Here is a 21,626-nt window from a genome sequence, read left to right as displayed (position 1 = left end):
AAATTTTTGATGCGAAATTTTTTTTTGAGTTGAGTATACAGAAGTGAAGTATGTGGCAAATAAATGTGGTTTTGCCCGATACTCGAGTGTTTTCTTCAGAAAACAAGCTCCCAACCGCATAATTGGTGTCCGAAAAATTCAAAAAAACACTGCGTGAGTTCGAAAATGCTGTCACTTCCTTAGATTCTCGAATTCCGAAATTCTGAAAACACCATTGGATTCGTAAAGTAAAGCTCTTTCCGTAATGGTGCTGGCTGAATCAATACTCCAAAGTTTTCTATGAAAAAAATCGTAAAAACCGATTTATTTTGTCCTAAAAATTTGAAGGACATTTTTAAGTTCGAAAACGCTGTAACTCTTTCATTTATTCGAATTTAAAACATTTTCAAGCATTCCGCAGTTCGAAATTCGAAGACGAATCGTAAAGTTAACAAAAATCCATTAAATTAAACATTTTATTTTTTTTTTTTTTCATTTTTTTCCAAAGGGGGTAGCCTTACCAAAATTTCAAATTTTTGATGCGAAATTTTTTTTTGAGTTGAGTATACAGAAGTGAAGTATGTGGCAAATAAATGTGGTTTTGCCCGATACTCGAGTGTTTTCTTCAGAAAACAAGCTCCCAACCGCATAATTGGTGTCCGAAAAATTCAAAAAAACACTGCGTGAGTTCGAAAATGCTGTCACTTCCATAGATTCTCGAATTCCGAAATTCTGAAAACACCATTGGATTCGTAAAGTAAAGCTCTTTCCGTAATGGTGCTGGCTGAATCAATACTCCAAAGTTTTCTATGAAAAAAATCGTAAAAACCGATTTATTTTGTCCTAAAAATTTGAAGGACATTTTTAAGTTCGAAAACGCTGTAACTCTTTCATTTATTCGAATTTAAAACATTTTCAAGCATTCCGCAGTTCGAAATTCGAAGACGAATCGTAAAGTTAACAAAAATCCATTAAATTAAACATTTTATTTTTTTTTTTCATTTTTTTCCAAAGGGGGTAGCCTTACCAAAATTTCAAATTTTTGATGCGAAATTTTTTTTTGAGTTGAGTATACAGAAGTGAAGTATGTGGCAAATAAACGTGGTTTTGCCCGATACTCGAGTGTTTTCTTCAGAAAACAAGCTCCCAACCGCATAATTGGTGTCCGAAAAATTCAAAAAAACACTGCGTGAGTTCGAAAATGCTGTCACTTCCTTAGATTCTCGAATTCCGAAATTCTGAAAACACCATTGGATTCGTAAAGTAAAGCTCTTTCCGTAATGGTGCTGGCTGAATCAATACTCCAAAGTTTTCTATGAAAAAAATCGTAAAAACCGATATATTTTGTCCTAAAAATTTGAAGGACATTTTTAAGTTCGAAAACGTTGTAACTCTTTCATTATTCGAATTTAAAACATTTTCAAGCATTCCGCAGTTCGAATTCGAAGACGAATCGTAAAGTTAACAAAATCCATTAAATTAAACATTTTATTTTTTTTTGCATTTTTTTCCAAAGGGGGTAGGTAGCCTTACCAAAATTTCAAATTTTTGATGCGAAATTTTTTTTTGAGTTGAGTATACAGAAGTGAAGTATGTGGCAAATAAATGTGGTTTTGCCCGATACTCGCGTGTTTTCTTCAGAAAACAAGCTCCCAACCGCATAATTGGTGTCCGAAAAATTCAAAAAAACACTGCGTGAGTTCGAAAATGCTGTCACTTCCATAGATTCTCGAATTCCGAAATTCTGAAAACACCATTGGATTCGTAAAGTAAAGCTCTTTCCGTAATGGTGCTGGCTGAATCAATACTCCAAAGTTTTCTATGAAAAAATCGTAAAAACCGATTTATTTTGTCCTAAAAATTTGAAGGACATTTTTAAGTTCGAAAACGCTGTAACTCTTTCATTTATTCGAATTTAAAACATTATCAAGCATTCCGCAGTTCGAAATTCGAAGACGAATCGTAAAGTTAACAAAAATCCATTAAATTAAACATTTTATTTTTTTTTGCATATTTTTCCAAAGGGGGTAGCCTTACCAAAATTTCAAATTTTGATGCGAAATTTTTTTTTGAGTTGAGTATACAGAAGTGAAGTATGTGGCAAATAAATGTGGTTTTGCCCGATACTCGAGTGTTTTCTTCAGAAAACAAGCTCCCAACCGCATAATTGGTGTCCGAAAAATTCAAAAAAACACTGCGTGAGTTCGAAAATGCTGTCACTTCCTTAGATTCTCGAATTCCGAAATTCTGAAAACACCATTGGATTCGTAAAGTAAAGCTCTTTCCGTAATGGTGCTGGCTGAATCAATACTCCAAAGTTTTCTATGAAAAAAATCGTAAAAACCGATTTATTTTGTCCTAAAAATTTGAAGGACATTTTTAAGTTCGAAAACGCTGTAACTCTTTCATTTATTCGAATTTAAAACATTTTCAAGCATTCCGCAGTTCGAAATTCGAAGACGAATCGTAAAGTTAACAAAAATCCATTAAATTAAACATTTTATTTTTTTTTTTTTCTTTTTTTCCAAAGGGGGTAGCCTTACCAAAATTTCAAATTTTTGATGCGAAATTTTTTTTTTGAGTTGAGTATACAGAAGTGAAGTATGTGGCAAATAAATGTGGTTTTGCCCGATACTCGAGTGTTTTCTTCAGAAAACAAGCTCCCAACCGCATAATTGGTGTCCGAAAAATTCAAAAAAAAACACTGCGTGAGTTCGAAAATGCTGTCACTTCCATAGATTCTCGAATTCCGAAATTCTGAAAACACCATTGGATTCGTAAAGTAAAGCTCTTTCCGTAATGGTGCTGGCTGAATCAATACTCCAAAGTTTTCTATGAAAAAAATCGTAAAAACCGATTTATTTTGTCCTAAAAATTTGAAGGACATTTTTAAGTTCGAAAACGCTGTAACTCTTTCATTTATTCGAATTTAAAACATTTTCAAGCATTCCGCAGTTCGAAATTCGAAGACGAATCGTAAAGTTAACAAAAATCCATTAAATTAAACATTTTATTTTTTTTTGCATTTTTTTCCAAAGGGGGTAGCCTTACCAAAATTTCAAATTTTTGATGCGAAATTTTTTTTGGAGTTGAGTATACAGAAGTGAAGTATGTGGCAAATAAATGTGGTTTTGCCCGATACTCGAGTGTTTTCTTCAGAAAACAAGCTCCCAACCGCATAATTGGTGTCCGAAAAATTCAAAAAACACTGCGTGAGTTCGAAAATGCTGTCACTTCCTTAGATTCTCGAATTCCGAAATTCTGAAAACACCATTGGATTCGTAAAGTAAAGCTCTTTCCGTAATGGTGCTGGCTGAATCAATACTCCAAAGTTTTCTATGAAAAAAATCGTAAAAACCGATTTATTTTGTCCTAAAAATTTGAAGGACATTTTTAAGTTCGAAAACGCTGTGACTCTTTCATTTATTCGAATTTAAAACATTTTCAAGCATTTCGCAGTTCGAAATTCGAAGACGAATCGTAAAGTTAACAAAAATCCATTAAATTAAACATTTTATTTTTTTTTGCATTTTTTTCCAAAGGGGGTAGCCTTACCAAAATTTCAAATTTTTGATGCGAAATTTTTTTTGGAGTTGAGTATACAGAAGTGAAGTATGTGGCAAATAAATGTGGTTTTGCCCGATACTCGAGTGTTTTCTTCAGAAAACAAGCTCCCAACCGCATAATTGGTGTCCGAAAAATTCAAAAAAACACTACGTGAGTTCGAAAATGCTGTCACTTCCATAGATTCTCGAATTCCGAAATTCTGAAAACACCATTGGATTCGTAAAGTAAAGCTCTTTCCGTAATGGTGCTGGCTGAATCAATACTCCAAAGTTTTCTATGAAAAAAATCGTAAAAACCGATTTATTTTGTCCTAAAAATTTGAAGGACATTTTTAAGTTCGAAAACGCTGTAACTCTTTCATTTATTCGAATTTAAAACATTTTTAAGCATTCCGCAGTTCGAAATTCGAAGACGAATCGTAAAGTTAACAAAACTCCATTAAATTAAACATTTTATTTTTTTTGCATTTTTTTCTTACCAAAATTTCAAATTTTTGATGCGAAATTTTTTTTTGAGTTGAGTATACAGAAGTGAAGTATGTGGCAAATAAATGTGGTTTTGCCCGATACTCGAGTGTTTTCTTCAGAAAACAAGCTCCCAACCGCATAATTGGTGTCCGAAAAATTCAAAAAAACACTGCGTGAGTTCGAAAATGCTGTCACTTCCTTAGATTCTCGAATTCCGAAATTCTGAAAACACCATTGGATTCGTAAAGTAAAGCTCTTTCCGTAATGGTGCTGGCTGAATCAATACTCCAAAGTTTTCTATGAAAAAAATCGTAAAAACCGATTTATTTTGTCCTAAAAATTTGAAGGACATTTTTAAGTTCGAAAACGCTGTGACTATTTCATTTATTCGAATTTAAAACATTTTCAAGCATTTCGCAGTTCGAAATTCGATGACGAATCGTAAAGTTAACAAAAATCCATTAAATTAAACATTTTATTTTTTTTGCATCTTTTTCCAAAGGGCCTACCAAAATTTCAAATTTTTGATGCGAAATTTTTTTTGGAGTTGAGTATACAGAAGTGAAGTATGTGGCAAATAAATGTGGTTTTGCCCGATACTCGAGTGTTTTCTTCAGAAAACAAGCTCCCAACCGCATAATTGGTGTCCGAAAAATTCAAAAAAACACTACGTGAGTTCGAAAATGCTGTCACTTCCATAGATTCTCGAATTCCGAAATTCTGAAAACACCATTGGATTCGTAAAGTAAAGCTCTTTCCGTAATGGTGCTGGCTGAATCAATACTCCAAAGTTTTCTATGAAAAAAAATCGTAAAAACCGATTTATTTTGTCCTAAAAATTTGAAGGACATTTTTAAGTTCGAAAACGCTGTAACTCTTTCATTTATTCGAATTTAAAACATTTTCAAGCATTCCGCAGTTCGAAATTCGAAGACGAATCGTAAAGTTAACAAAAATCCATTAAATTAAACATTTTATTTTTTTTTGCGTTTTTTTCCAAAGGGGGTAGCCTTACCAAAATTTCAAATTTTTGATGCGAAATTTTTTTTTGAGTTGAGTATACAGAAGTGAAGTATGTGGCAAATAAATGTGGTTTTGCCCGATACTCGAGTGTTTTCTTCAGAAAACAAGCTCCCAACCGCATAATTGGTGTCCGAAAAATTCAAAAAAACACTGCGTGAGTTCGAAAATGCTGTCACTTCCTTAGATTCTCGAATTCCGAAATTCTGAAAACACCATTGGATTCGTAAAGTAAAGCTCTTTCCGTAATGGTGCTGGCTGAATCAATACTCCAAAGTTTTCTATGAAAAAAATCGTAAAAACCGATTTATTTTGTCCTAAAAATTTGAAGGACATTTTTAAGTTCGAAAACGCTGTAACTCTTTCATTTTTTTTTTTTTTTTTTTTTTTTTTTTTTTTTTTTTTATTTTATTTATTCATTTATTAATTCATTATAACTGACGCCTCAGCGCCTAATTGGCATTATTGAGGCAATTGGCAACATTTTTAACTCATACAATACTATATATGAACATAGCGATATAAATTAGAATTTTAATGTATACAATTATATAACAATTGTTTTTGGAAAAACTGAGATTACAATAATAGCTAAGCATTTATATCAAAAGTGTCTCCTTAATAGAATATAAATATTTTTTGCAAGCACGTTTGAAATTTGAAATTGTCTGTTGAGATTTAAGTTCAATCGGCAATTCATTAAATTGCTTAGTGCCATTATAATCAATTCTCTGTTTAGTTTTTTCAAGCCTACATCTTGCCACTCTAAGATTGGCCTGATTTCTAGTACAAATAGTGTTCTGATTCTGAGATATAGCTATTGTCTGATGACCAATATTTCTGATATTCTTAAAAACGTAAATAAGAGCTTGATATATATGTTGTCCGTGAATTGGTAGTACTGTTGTCGCATAATCATTAAACAGTGACACAGTGGGGTATCTTAGTGGCAAATTGTAAATAATTTTCAAGGCCTTATTCTGCATGCATTGCAGAGATTTTAAAGAACTATTGTGCTTGTTGTACGCATATGTAACTGCCATGTAATTCAAATGAGACTGAATAAGTGACTCAAAAATTAAGAGTTTAGTTCTTAAGTTCAACTTCTTATGTATTTTATACAAAATACCAATCGCAGGAGATATTTTACTCCTAACCTGTTCGATATGCATATCCCAGCATAGATTACTTTGTAGTGTAACCCCCAAGTACTTCGCAGATAGTGCCTCTGAAACTAGCTCTCCATTTACATTGATGCTAAACGGATTAATTTCAGATGCAGACAACCGAGGACGAAATCGGACTATTTTTGTTTTATTAGGATTAATTAGTAATCTATTTAAACGTGCAAATTCTACAATTTATTCGAATTTAAAACATTTTCAAGCATTCCGCAGTTCGAAATTCGAAGACGAATCGTAAAGTTAACAAAACTCCATTAAATTAAACATTTTATTTTTTTTGCATTTTTTTCCTTACCAAAATTTCAAATTTTTGATGCGAAATTTTTTTTTGAGTTGAGTATACAGAAGTGAAGTATGTGGCAAATAAATGTGGTTTTGCCCGATACTCGAGTGTTTTCTTCAGAAAACAAGCTCCCAACCGCATAATTGGTGTCCGAAAAATTCAAAAAAACACTGCGTGAGTTCGAAAATGCTGTCACTTCCATAGATTCTCGAATTCCGAAATTCTGAAAACACCATTGGATTCGTAAAGTAAAGCTCTTTCCGTAATGGTGCTGGCTGAATCAATACTCCAAAGTTTTCTATGAAAAAAAATCGTAAAAACCGATTTATTTTGTCCTAAAAATTTGAAGGACATTTTTAAGTTCGAAAACGCTGTAACTCTTTCATTTATTCGAATTTAAAACATTTTCAAGCATTCCGCAGTTCGAAATTCGAAGACGAATCGTAAAGTTAACAAAAATCCATTAAATTAAACATTTTATTTTTTTTTTCATTTTTTTCCAAAGGGGGTAGCCTTACCAAAATTTCAAATTTTTGATGCGAAATTTTTTTTTGAGTTGAGTATACAGAAGTGAAGTATGTGGCAAATAAATGTGGTTTTGCTCGATACTCATAATTGGTGTCCGAAAAATTCAAAAAAACACTGCGTGAGTTCGAAAATGCTGTCACTTCCATGATTCTCGAATTCCGAAATTCTGAAAACACCATTGGATTCGTAAAGTAAAGCTCTTTCCGTAATGGTGCTGGCTGAATCAATACTCCAAAGTTTTCTATGAAAAAAATCGTAAAAACCGATTTATTTTGTCCTAAAAATTTCAAGGACATTTTTAAGTTCGAAAACGTTGTAACTCTTTCATTTATTCGAATTTAAAACATTTTCAAGCATTCCGCAGTTCGAAATTCGAAGACGAATCGTAAAGTTAACAAGAATCCATTAAATTAAACATAATCGCATAATCGGAAGATGGGATTATGTGTGAGCTGTATCATGCTATAGATCGATTAAGACTATATTGGACATGTTGGACATATTGGTTATGTTGAAATTCATGGTAGAAGTCGTTGTGCAAAATTTCAGCAAATTCGCATGAGAATTGCGGCCTTGCGGCCTCGAAAGGCTAGAAGTCAAGATCCAAGATCGGTTTATATGGAAGGATTTGAAACACACTCGGCACAGTTGTTTAAAGTAATAACAAACAACTTTATGCACAATTTCAGCCGAATTTTGTACGTGGTGTTTAGTTATGACTTTTAACAACTGTGCCAAGTACAGTCTAAATGAGTCTATAACCTGATATACCTCCCATATAAGCCGATCACCCGATTTGACTTCTTGAGTCCTTACAAGCCGCATTTTTTTCAGACTTGGCTGAAATTTCGCATACGGTGTTCTGTTACGACTTCCAACAATTGTGCCAAGTATTATTTAGTCATAATAGGCAAAAATCATTCAATCGTTCAACAGAAAATAATTCTTAAGAAAATCTCAAAAAGTCATAATACTAATGTCTGCGCTTTGGATATCGTGTATAGTCTTCAAAATCGTAGTAATACAACATGTTCACTGATCCTTTTGTACCTATTGTGCTTATGCTACACCTTATCTCCATTGCCTTTCACCAAACAACTGAGGCCTAAGTTAGTATGGACCTAATCTCGCCCCTGTAAAGCTAGTGGACTAACCTCGGATTCAGATCCAATTTAGAGCTTTCGGCCTATCTATTGTATATAGATTACAACATCTAAGCCTTCTCAGTACGCTCCTGATTGTAATGCTTCCGGTTGAGTTTCAACAGTCCAAAATCATTTTTATACCCACCACCATAGGATGGAAGGGTATATTCATTTAGTCATTCCGTTTGCAACTCATCGAAATACCAATTTCCAACCCTACAAAGTATATATATTTCGGATCGTCGTAAAATTCTAAGACGATTTAACGATGTCCGTCCGCCAGTTGTAAAATTGAGATATTGAGCTGAAATTTGTCACAGATGCGTGTTTTTGATGCACGCTGGACAAATTTCAGCGAAATCGGATAATAAATAAAGCTTTTATGGGCTTCAGACCCATTATCGACAGAATATAGTCCGATATGGACCATATTTGGGTCAGATGTCGTGAGGCCTAAAACTACTCACTGTTTCAAACTTCAGCGAAATCGGATGAAAAATAAAGCATTTATGGGCAATAGACCCTTTATAGGAAAATCGGTCTATAAAAATGTGTTCGTGATATGGTCCGATATGGCCCGTTCAAGAATTTAACGGGCCAAATCGGACCATATTTGGACATAGCTGTTTTATAGATCGATTTTCCGATAAAGGTTCTGAAGACCATAAAAGCTTTATTTATTACCCGATTTCGATGAAATTTGAAACAAATGGTTACCTTAAGCCTCCTGACATCTGATTTGAATATGGATTAAATCGGACTATATTTAGGTATAGCTGCCATATAGACCGATCTCCAGATAAAGGGTCTAAAGACCATAAAAGCCTTATTTTTTAACCGATTTCGCTGATATCTAAAACAGAGGGTAATCTTAAGCCTCCCGACATCTGACCCAAATATGGTTCAGATCGGACTATATTAAGATACAGCTGCCATATAGACCGATCTGCCGATAAGGGGTCTAAAGCCCATAAAAGCTTTGTTTTTTAACCGATTTCGCTGATATCTAAAACAGAGGATAATCTTAAGCCTCCCGACATCTGACCTAAATATGGTTCAGATCGGACTATATTAAGATACAGCTGCCATATAGACCGATCTACCAATAAGGGGTCTAAAGCCCATAAAAGCTTTATTTTCTAACCGATTTCTCTGAAATTTTAAACATTGGTTAGTTTTACGCCTTCTAACATAGGACCCAAATGTGGTTCAGATCGGACTATGTTTAGATATAGCTGCCATATAGACCGATCTGCCGATAAAGGGTCTGAAGCCCAAAAAAACTCTATTTATTACCAGATTTCGCTGAAATATGAAGCAATGGTTAGTCTTAGTTCTCCTGACATCCATCCCAAGTATGGTTTGGATCGGACTATATTTAAATATAGCTGCCATATAGACCGATCTGCCGATTTAGGGTCTAAAGCCAATAAAAGCTTTATTTTTTAACCAATTTCCCTGAAATTTTAAACATTGAGGAGTTTTACGCCTCTTAACATAGGACCCAAATGTAGTTATGATCGGACTATATCTAGATATAACTGCCATATAGACCGATCTGCCGATAAGACGACTGAAGCCCATAAAAGCTTTATTTATTACCCGATTTCGCTGAAATTTGAAACAGTGAGTTTTTCTGAGCCTCACAATATCCGACCTTAATATGGTTCAGATCGGTTTATAATTGGATATATCTGCCAAAAAGACCAATATTTTGTTCTACAAAATTGAATAGTGGCTTGTATTTATTAGACCACTCAATGTCCTTGCCAAATTTGAGTGCTAAAGTTGTCCAATTTTCACCGGATTGTGACGAAAGGGGGTCTTCATATAAACCCGAGGTGGTGGGTATCCAAAGTTTGGCCCGGCCCAACTTAATGCCTTTTTACTTGTTTTTATTAATATATAGCAAATGGCCCAATTGCTGTTAAGCAGTTTAAACATTTTTGCATGGATTCATTCAAAAGTTATAAATTTTTAATTGTGTATCAGCAGACAGTGTTAGCTGATATCAGCAGACTTATTTCTTTGGTGTGTGTGAGCCTTTTCAGTATGCTCCTGAATGTGACACTTCCAGTTCAATCACCTTTTAATATATGACGTCCAGAATCACTTTTTAGTATATGACCTTGTCGGGTATGAAAATCATTTCGAGGAAACATGGCGCATCAAATTGGCCCACCTTAGTCTTCGTCATGAGCAAGCAGATTTCCTGTTGTATGGCACCTCCAAGACTCTTTCCGCCCTTGTCCCTAACTGATTCGGATGCCTACCCCTTAGATGTACTAAAACGTCGTTTGACTATCAGATGGGTTAAAATCCCTCCTCAGTAAGGATGTGTAATAGGTTTTTTTATGCTTGTCACCCATATGAGTGACGATGAAGAGCCCCCTTGTGGCGGGCCCTTTACAATTTTCTGCCTTATCTCTAGTCCCATAAGACCCCCTTACATGGTTTTAGTGGACTCCCAGACAATGGTTTAAGTTGTACGACGGTTTATAATATATTTGTGGACATACGGAACAGAATAATTAATTAAGTATACCACTTATCTTATGTTTGTAGTCATAGAAAGAAAAATATTGACTTGTAGCTGAAACATTATTTTGATGCATCCTTATTTACATGAAGAGTTAAGTGTATAGAGTTTCCATCTTATTCAAAATAAAATTGGTTCATAAGCAACAGCAACAAAAGAGTAATGATAAACAAAAGAGATGCCATATTTACATGTTTAGAAGCCTTTTAAATTTAAAAATTAATTTCAACAATTGCTAAGATTTCTTAAACAATGAAAATTGAAACAGTATTAAAAGAAGATATTATGCTTTATTAAAATTTATTTGGAAAATAGAAAAAAAAAAATCATACAATGTTGTTGTAGATATAAATTACAATGTTAGTTTATAGAGGCATAGAGGGTTGAACAAAATTTACAATGGGAAAGGGAGCTATAGCAAACACAAAGAAGTAGAAGTTGAAATTAAACCTCTAATTGGTGGTAAATATGTAAGCATTTTAGATAATACTATCCAATTTTCTTTCTTAGGAAAGCAAAACGTTTGAACCTCTTCTTTGTTATTTACTCCCGCTTGAGGTTTTCATGTAAGTATAGAACAGTGTTTGCCATTCGAATTCGCATTAAAACAGCCAATTAAAGCAAGATTACCGCATATAGTAGTAAACATTTTCATAAAGGTTGAATTTTCTTTTGTTTTGATAAAATGTTAATTGAAGAAAAACGTTATGTTTATATTTTATACAAGTGAGTTAGGAAAAACAAACTATATTATGTTATATAATATATAAGTAAGTAAGTAAGTAAGTATTTAGATAATATAATAGGCATGTACATGTATATAATTACAATAACAAGTAGGTAATATTTGCATTAAAATACAAGCAAAAACTTGATCATTTGTTTTCTAAAGAGGAAAATATTATTATTGTTTGTTCATTATAGTTACAAAGAAAAAATGGTTTAGAATTTCCATTGAGCTACAAAAGTTTAGAGTACTAAAAAACATCCATAACCACTTTTAGATAGATCAGCATTCCTTTTGTAATAGTATTTGGTTTGTTTTAAAGAATAATTACAAATGTTTATAGTTTTGAATTTTACTATTCCAATGGTTATACCAAACCTTGTAAGGTACACCAGAAGAATATACAAAAAAAATATGTCAACTTTAATATTTTACCTCAGGATCATCGATGTTGCGTTCAATTTCATTATCGAGTGGTTTCTTTGCCAAAGGTTCGCGGCGTTCATCGTCATCATCCTCTTCGCTATCGGCGGCCTTTGCTGGGCTGGATGTTACCGGCTTGTTGTCGCTTGAGGCTTCACCAACACCAGTTTGGACAGTCTCTTCTACAGTTTCACCTTCTTCCAAAGGACGTACATTAACTACACGCACCTTGAAGATACTGTGCTCATCACCATAGACAGTCTCATTAACCTCTACTTTGTGGCCATCGACAACCTGTGGGCGGAAAAATTATATGGAAATGAAAATTTCATAAAAAAAGTGTTAAGACACTGAACTCCTAGATTCGAATCCAGGCGAGAACATCAGAAAAATTTTTTAGCGTTGGTTATCCCATTCTAATGCTGGCGACATTTTTGGGGTACAGTTAAACCTCGATTATCCGGGAATCTATTAAGAGGTTACCCCTGTCAATCGGCATGCTCCCCCACGGGGGACCATTTAGGTGAAAATAATATTATAGCTCTTCACCACGTTCTAAAGTGGAATATTAAAAGTACCCAGGGATCGTGTTGTTTTGGGATTTCTTGGGTACGACACTATGTGGCAAAAAATGCTGATAAACGTAGTGATGTGGAGTAGGATGGGGATGGAAGGAAGGGGGGCAGGGAGGACGGGTTAAGCGAAGGGACGATGGATGGATGAGCTGTTAGTAGACTGCATCGAGCTGAGTCTGCTAGCTGAAGATGGTTCGACCATGAAGTTTCGGAGCTGGTCGTGAGTGGATGGATTTGGTGATGGACAGGTGAAGCGAAATGATGATGTATGGATGAACAATTAGTAGGCTGCATCGAGCTGAGTCGGAGGACGATGGATGGATGAGCTGTTAGTAGGCTGCATCGAGCTGAGTCTGCTAGCTGAAGATGGTTCGACCTTGAAGTTTCGGAGCTGATCGTGAGTGGATGGATGTGGTGATGGACGGATGAAGCGAAATGATGATGTATGGATGAACAATTAGTAGGCTGCATCGAGCTGAGTCGGAGGACGGGTTAAGCGAAGGGACGATGGATGGATGAGCTGTTAGTAGGCTGCATCGAGCTGAGTCTGCTAGCTGAGTATGGTTGGACCAAGAAGTTTCGGAGCTGGTCGTGAGTGGATGGATGTGGTGATGGACGGGTGAAGCGAAATGATGATGTATGGATGAGCAATTAGTAGGCTGCATCGAGCTGAGTCGGTGTGCAGAAGATGGCTGGACCATAAAGTCTTGGAGCTGGTCGAGTAGGTGTGTGTGGATTTCTGACGTTTTGAAAGTTTTAACACAATGTCGATGTTATTCCTTGTGACTAACATACTGTATACTGTGGGTGTGAATGTTTCGGTGGCATTCCTGGTCATTTCGGGTTATGCCACCTGATTTCTGACTGTGTCTGAATGAAGTGTTGCTAAGGGATGGTGCTTGCATCATCTCATAAGGTGACCAGTCCGGAACTGTCTGGAGTTCAACTGGTAGTAGTTGGACTACGTGATGGAACTAGTGTCCTTAATCTGGTACCACGGGAGTTGGGGCCCACGGAACTTTGGTTTCAGTCTAACTATTGGTGAGGCCCCAGTTGGGAGCAACGTGGTAGCTGTGGTTTAACACCTAAAATGGCAGGAAGGGCATTTCGATGCTCGGTGTGGAGTTGCATGTACTCACCCCGGTGCCGTGACCCATAGAACGTAAAGAGTTTTGGATAGTGCTCTGCTCCTAACCGAGGGAGAGGACACATCCAGACAACGTGAACTCGAATTGGTACTCATGCTAGTTTCGGCTATGTAATGGGGCGTTGGTAGACGCATCGTTTTCACCCGGGGTTAAGAGCTCTGCAGGATTAAGCCTTTGTGGCAGGTGCGTGCATAAAACACCATTAGGACTTGTTAACCGGCATGCTGTGTTTTAGATTTTGAACCTCTATGAACCGTGCTTTCGCTCTATTATCCGTGCTTCAATAATGCTCCCTCTGGAAATCCCCTCTATATACCCTCCACCATAGGATGGGGGTATACTAATTTCGTCATTCTGTTTGTAACTCCTCGAAATATTCGTCTAAGACCCCATAAAGTAAATATATTCTTGATCGTAATGACATTTTAAGTCGAACTAGCCATGTTCATCCGTCTGTCCGTCCGTCCGTCCGTCTGTCTGTCGAAAGCACGCAAACTTTCGAAGGAGTAAAGCTAGCCGTTTGAAATTTTGCACAAATACTTCTTATAGGTGTAGGTCGGTTGGGATTGTAAATGGGCTATAACGGTCCACGTTTTGATATAGCTGCCATATAAACCGAACTGGGATCTTGACTTCTTGAGCCGTTAGTGTACGCAATTCCTATCCGATTTGGCTCAAATTTTACATGACGTGTTTTGATATAACTTCCAACAACTGTGGTAAATATGGTTCAAATCGGTTCATAGCCTGGTATAGCTGCCATATAAACCGATCTGACATATTGACTTCTTGAGCCTCTAGAGGGCGCAATTCCTATCCGATTTGGCTGAAATTCGGCACTAGGTGTTTTGTTATGACTTTCAATAACTGTTCTGAGTATGGATCAGCACAATAACTGCTTTGCATGCCATTACACACTTGCCGCGGCTTCAATCAAGCCCAGGCCCTGTGATTGGACGATCCTCGAGGCAGTGGACCTATCAAAGGTATTCGACACGGTCAGCCATACTAAACTATTGGAGGACTTCGCTGAAACCTGCCTACAGCCAGGCTTGAAACTCTGAGTTGCGAATTATCTGTGTGCTCTCCAGTCATTTGTGGGATAAGAAATCGAAAAACCGTACAGTTCCCACAGGGAGTTCCCAAGGCGGGATGATACCTATGGCACTGTATAACCTCTACCGATGCTCCATTCCATCCCCCCACAGACGGAATAGAGATCGTATCTTATGCGGACGATTGCCTGAAACTCTGGGTCGCGAATTATCTGTGTGGTCGCCAGTCATTTGTGGAATTTAGGGATGAGAAAAACCGTAGAGTGACACAGGGAATTCCCAAGGCGGGGTGATACCTATGACACTGTATAACCTTTACCTATCCTCCATTCCATGCCCCCACAGACGGCATAGAGATCGTATCCTATACGGACGATTGTACGATCATGGCATGAGGCGCTCGACCCATTGATGACATTTGTGGGATAGGTTAAACGTCTACCTCAGCGAACTTGCCTCTTATTTCGCTGCAAGAAATCTGAAGATATCAGCCACCTTGTGTCCCTAAATACTTGGGACACAAGGTGGCACATTTGACACATTTGACAGCTCTTACAACTTCTCCTCATATGCCATAGCAATTTGCCATAAAGTCGGTCCTCAAGTCACTTGACGACAGCACTTGGAGTGCTGCCAATGAGACCGTTTTGATCACGCACAAAACAATTGGCCGGTTTGTGGTTAGTTGTATAGCGCAAGTGTAGTTTCGCCAGCTCTGTGACACGCAGTGGAATGATATACAGATCTGTCAGAATGCCGCTCATTGAACTGCGACGGACTGTCTCCTCAGTTCTCACAGGAACCACCTCCATCAGGAGACAAAGATCCTACCCATGTGAAGACATAACTACATGCTGCCTGAGCGATATTTTCTGAACTGTTATCGCAGAGATCATCCAAATCATCATCTTGTGATGATGACTCCTACAAAACAAGGACTTATGCCAACATGCAGGATGTATGTCCCGATTGTGACAATGGACCACACGACACATGTCACCTATTTAATAGCCCAGCCAAACCCATCTGGGTCTGGGTCGCAGATTCCTGTGGGTGCAGAGTTCCTAATTCTGGATACTCAACAGAATCAAGCAGATGAAAGATAGAACACAATACACTGATACAACAACAACAGCAATCATTGATATGTTAGATGTTTTATATGTGGGAAGTTTGATTCCTTAGTGAAATGTTCATGGGGAAATTTGCATATTAGTAGTAGTGACTCCCCAGGTGCTGAACACACATCTACTCGTTATTTCTAATTCAATATCAACGTTTTAAATTCTTAATTCTCTTCTTTAACTTTGTCCTTTGTTTGACAATACAAACCTTAACTGTGGATGTGGTGTTGCCCTTTTTGGGATCAAAATTGGTTGAAATAACACCACCAGAGCCGGAAGCCTCATCACTGTCATCACCTCGTCCCAACAAAGTTGTGGGGAAGAGACGAGCACTGAAACGACGGAAGATATCTGAAAAGAAAGACAGAAAAAAATAATATCTTGTATTTAGTTAAGAAAACATCTTGTGGAAAATTATAAAATTTCATTAAGAGAGTTAAGCCCTGAACTCTTGGGAACAGAGACATCTGTTTTCAATGTTACATCATCATCATTATCATTAACTTGGAATCAAGTTGTATTTGACTCTGGACACAGTTCTTTGTAAATAACATAAATAGTTGCCTTAAGATATTTTTGTTCTTACGTTTTTTTTTTGTAAAAGAACATTTACTTGTGTTGTTTTTGTTTGAGACACTTTTAATCTGTAAACGTTTTTTTACTTAAATTCAAACTTCTGTGTAGAATGTTATCTAATGCACAATGGAATACTATGGCAAAAATCATTAGGAAAAAATTGTTAAATGTTTTAACTGTACTCAAGGACTGGTCTAAATCAATGCAGTGGTACCAGTCTTGGGATCTGTGGATCTAAAAAAATGAGTCAGCCGAGGAACACTTTAAGGAGGTGTACTGTCTCCTCTACTTTTGACTATAGCCATTAACAATATATGATTGTCTCCGGAAGAAAAAAGTGTAAAAGTGGTCGCGTTTGCATATGACGTTGCATTTGCGGTTAGGGAAAGTTTCCCAGCACTCTAAGATATATAACGCAGGAAGCTTTACGTGCAACAGCGAAGCGGGCTACCGAAAGTGGTCTAGGTATAAATCCGTGCAAGACAGAAGTAGTTCTTTTCAGTAGAAGATAAAAGTTGCCTATAGTAGAATCTGTCTCCTTGGGAGGAGAGAATGTTTCATTTACAGAAAGCACAAAATACCTAGGTGTTTTGCTGGACAGGAAATTGAACTTCAAATCCAACATTTTGGAAGAAGCAAGAAAGGCCATTCTTGCCTTTACACTTGCAAGAGAGCCATTAGCAAAAGTTGGGGGTTTAGACCACGGGTCATGCATTTGGGTATGTGCTCCAGTTGTCAGACCTATAATGCTATATGGTGTTGTGATCCGGTGGACGGCGCTTCAAAAATCCACCTACTGCTCAATACTTAACCGAATCCAAAGGATGGCTTGTTTATACGTCACAGCCGCACTGAGGACGACACCATCTGATGCATTGAATTTAATGCTACATTTAATGCCTCTGGACATTGTGGCTAGACAAATTGCAGCGACCACTGCCGTAAGGTTAAGGGAGCTTTCTCATTGGCCATGGCTACGGACACTGTATTATGCTTCATACAATATCCGATGTTCCTGACAATATACTCTACCTGAGCCGCTTTTTGATAGAAATTACTGTACCACTATTCCTGATAGATCCGATAGGAACTACGATATCCCTGGTGACAGAAGTTACATAGAACTTTATACGGGTGGTTCCAAACTAGACGACCAGGTGGGCTTTGGGGTGAACTCTAAAGATTTAGAACTGGTGTGTATCAAGCGGAATGCTTGCAATAAGGGAAGTGGTGGAATGGCTTTGATATAATGTCATAACGACAATTGGCATAAATATCTTCATAGACATCCAAGAAGCCATTAAATCTCTGGAGAACGTATGTCTGAACACAAAAATCGCCCTCGAGTGTAGCAGATCTCTCAACAAGATGGCTGAACAGTTAAAAATTCACCTGTTCTTGTTGCCGGGCCACAGAGATATTCCAGGGTATTTTAAAGCAGATGAGCTTGCGAGACTAGAAACTACCTAAAAAATTTTAGGGATACTGGAATCTGTGGGTATGCCTCTAACGACATGTAAGCTGAGTTTTCAGGACCAGGCCCGGAGGACAACGAATGATAGATGGTCACAAAGAGAGGGCTGTGAGCTTTCCAAAACTATGTGGCCTCATCTAGACTTGAAGAGGTCTACGAGCTGAGCAACGAGATGGCTGAACAGTTAAAAAATTAACCTGTTGTTGGCGCCGGGCCACAGAGATATCCCAGGGAATTCTAAAGCGGACGAGCTAGCGAGACCAGAAACTACATAACACATTCCAGGAAAATTGGAATCTGTGAGTATGCCTCTAGCGACATGTAATCTAAGTTTTTAGAACCAGGCCCGAAGGACAAGGAATGATAGATGGTCACAAAGAGGGGGCTGTGGCCTCATTCAAAAACTATGTGGCCTCATCTAGACTTGAAGAGGTCTCCTGCTTTGCTGTCATTGGATGGTTCAACGGTCTGGATGGTTCAACGGTAGGAACTAGAAGGCAAGGTGCCTTCTAAGTGAGTCTGATGGCAGATTGCCACTTGAACCTAACCCCGTTGATACTTTTTTTTCTTCATAGAAGACTGTTTAATTATTATTTTTTAAAAAATAATTTTATTTTTTTACTCAGAATCTTTGCCTATTTAAAGTCGCTCCTATTTGTAAGGCTATTTTGCGTCTTCAACCACGGTGGACTGTTGTTCTGTCCCAGTTTCCTAAATTTCAACGATATTTTGACCTTCATTTTAGATTTGTGTCTTTAAAAACAAGACGCAAAGTTAAGGAGTTATTAAACTATAATTTAATATAAAAAATCCTAAACATGAAGGAAAATATTTTACAGGAAATGCTTCCTTAAAAAGTTGGAAAATATACCACCATTGAATTAGGTTTGCTGATCTTTGGATCGAATTTTAGATTTTTCATACAAAATTATTTTCAGTATAGAATGATTTCTCTTCTTCTTCCGATTAACTTCTTGTATAATACGCAATGCGGATTTTTACTTCTGTAGCCTCCTTGAGGACAATTTGAGGCCATAGTGCACTGTCGCGGTTTAATTTCTGCATTTAGTTAAGATTATGTGAAAATCATTTAAGTCTAAGAAGGAAAATCTTTTATATCAGCAGATGCTATCAGATTACAGAAAATTAAAACGATATTCAATTTCCCTGAGGATTAATATTCTAAGGAAAATTGACAATAGCATAACCACTAGCAAAAAGTAGAAGCGCTTTCAAGTGCACCTTTGCTGAATGCCCACGTAGCCATACACCAAATGCATTAAGAACTCGAATATACTGCAAGGAGACATAAGTCTTGATTTGAGTATATACAAATTAGTAGACCAGACTGAATGACTCATTTTTATACCCTACATCACTACTCTGGTAGTGGGTATTATAACTTTGTGCATTTGTTTGTAACGCTCAGAAGGAGAAGAGCTAAACCCATTGATGAGTATACCGATCGGCTTAAAATCACTTCCTGATTCGATTTAGCTAAGTCCGTCTGTCTGTCCATGTATTCTTGTGATCAAGTTACAGGTCGCATTTATTGTCCGATTGTCATGAAATTTTGCACAAGTCTCTTTTTTGGCACAAGTCTCATCTGAAATGGCCTTTTAAGGCAGTAGAAGCCACAATTTTGGTCCGATCTTTACAAAATTTGTCTTGGGATGCTTTATTCATATATGTGCAAAATTTCATACAAATCGGTTCAGATTTAAATATAGCTCCCATATATATCTTTCATCCGATATGGCCTTTTAAGGCCATAGAAGCCACAATTTTAGTCCGATCTTTACAAAATTTGGCATGGGGTGTTTTATTCAACTTTCTCATATTTAGGCAAAATTTCGTCAAAAACGGTTCAGATTTAGATAAAGCTCTCATATATAACTTTCATCCGATATGAAATTTTGCGGATATTGCAGCCATAATTTCGGTCGGATTGCTACAAAATTTTGCATAAAGAGTTTTCTTTAAAGTTTCAATGCGACTGCAAAATTTCATAGAAATCGGTTCAGATGTAGATATAGCACCCATATATATCTTTTATCCGATATGGAGTTTTATGGCTTTTGGTCCGATCTTTACCCAATTTGTCATGGGGTGCTTTATTTGACGTCTTCATATGTATGCAAAATTTCATAAAAATCGGTTCAGATTTAGATACAGGTCCCCGATATATATTTCATCATAAATAGACTTTAGCCTGTAGAAACCACAAGTTTCGTCCGATTTTGCATGAGACGTTTTATTTGATCCAATATGTGCGCAAAATATCATTAAAATCGGTACTGATTTAGTTATAGCTCCAATGTATATATTGGGTTGCCCAAAAAGTAATTGCGGATTTTTTAAAAGAAATTGAATGCATTTTTAATAAAACTTAGAATGAACTTTAATCAAATATAATTTTTTTACACTTTTTGTCTAAAGCAAGCTAAAAGTAACAGCTGATAACTGACAGAAGAAAGAATGCAATTACAGAGTCACAAGCTGTGAAAAAATTTGTCAACGCCAACGCCAATGAAAAATCCGCAATTACTTTTTGGACAAAAAGCCCAAAAAAGCTACAAGTTTGCCCACATCTCTGCAATATAGGGCGTGAGATGTTCTATTTGACGTCTCATATATCTATATATATATCGATATAACTCCCATATAATCTTTTATCCGATATGGCCTTTTAAGCGTGTGGAAATCCAAATTTGTTGTCCTATCGTAGGAAAATCTTACAAGGTTCCATTTGATATTTCAATAGGTACCCAAATTAAAGTTCGACTAGATTTCGAGAAAGTTTCTACTACGTACACCAGGTGGAGCCCACCGTAGCGCAGAGGTTAGCATGTCCACCTATGACGCTGAACGTCTGGGTTCGAATCCTGGCGAGAACATCAGAAAAAAAATTTCAGCGGTGGTTTCCCCCTTCTAATGCTGGCACCATTTGTGAGGACTGCACTCATTGATATGTGAGAAGTTTGCCCCTGTTCCTTAGTGTTCATGGACAAATTTAACAAAATTTGCATTTTTACCAGGTGGTGTAGGGTAATATATAGTCGGCTCCGTCTGACTTTTCCTTTTCCTTACTGGTTAAATTAAATTATTAAATTAATTATTAAATTATTATTAATTAAATTAATTAATTAATTAATTAAATTAATTATTAAATTATTATTATTAAATAGAAAAAAAGTTATTACATTTTTTTTTGGTAGCGGCTTTCATCAGCCACCCTGTATATTGTAAAATATTTTGATACGATATATACATGGAATGATCTCCCAGTTTCAGTTCTGATCTTCCATTTTTTGTACCCTCCACCATAGGATGAGGGTATACTAACTTCGTAATTCCATTTTTTGCACATCAAAATATTGACCTGTGATGCAACTAAATATATATTTTCACGATCGTCTTGGCATCCTATGTCGATGTAGCCATTTGGCTGTCTGTCTGTCCATCTGAGCGTCTGCCCGCCTGTCCGTCTACCTGTAAAGAACGCACGGTAACATTCGAAGGAATAAAGCTAGGAGATTGAAATTTTTAAGTGTATGTCGGTTGGGACTGTAAATGGATCATATCGGTCCATGTTACGATATAACTGCCATATTAACCGATCTTGGATTATGACTTCTTGGGCCTCTCGAAGGCGCAATTCTTATCCAATTTTGCAGAAGGTTTTTTTGAGGTGTTTTGTTTTGATTTTCACCAACTATGGCCAGTATGGTCTAAATCGATGACCAGATATAGCTGCCATATAAACATATCTCAGATTTTGACTTGTTGAGGCTCTAATGAGCGCAATTATT

General features: G+C 36.7%; 1 protein-coding gene across 1 annotated transcript in view; it reads right to left on the bottom strand.

The window, feature by feature from the left end:
- The window catches only part of LOC106081759 (TNF receptor-associated factor family protein DDB_G0272098), a 233,085-nt gene that overhangs the window by 58,504 nt on the left and 152,955 nt on the right, over positions 1–21,626 (bottom strand). Inside the window, exons 3-4 of the mRNA XM_013243949.2 lie at positions 15,973–16,115; positions 11,875–12,156 (exon numbers count right to left, since the gene is read on the bottom strand). Coding sequence (XP_013099403.2) covers positions 11,875–12,156; positions 15,973–16,115 — 425 coding nt within the window. The remainder of the gene's footprint in view (positions 1–11,874; positions 12,157–15,972; positions 16,116–21,626) is intronic.

The sequence above is a fragment of the Stomoxys calcitrans genome, chromosome 3 (genome assembly GCF_963082655.1).
Source record: "Stomoxys calcitrans chromosome 3, idStoCalc2.1, whole genome shotgun sequence".
Lineage (NCBI taxonomy): Eukaryota > Metazoa > Arthropoda > Insecta > Diptera > Muscidae > Stomoxys > Stomoxys calcitrans.
The sequence above is the reverse complement of the archived record's forward strand: the minus strand, read 5'-3'. Positions and strand labels throughout refer to the sequence as shown.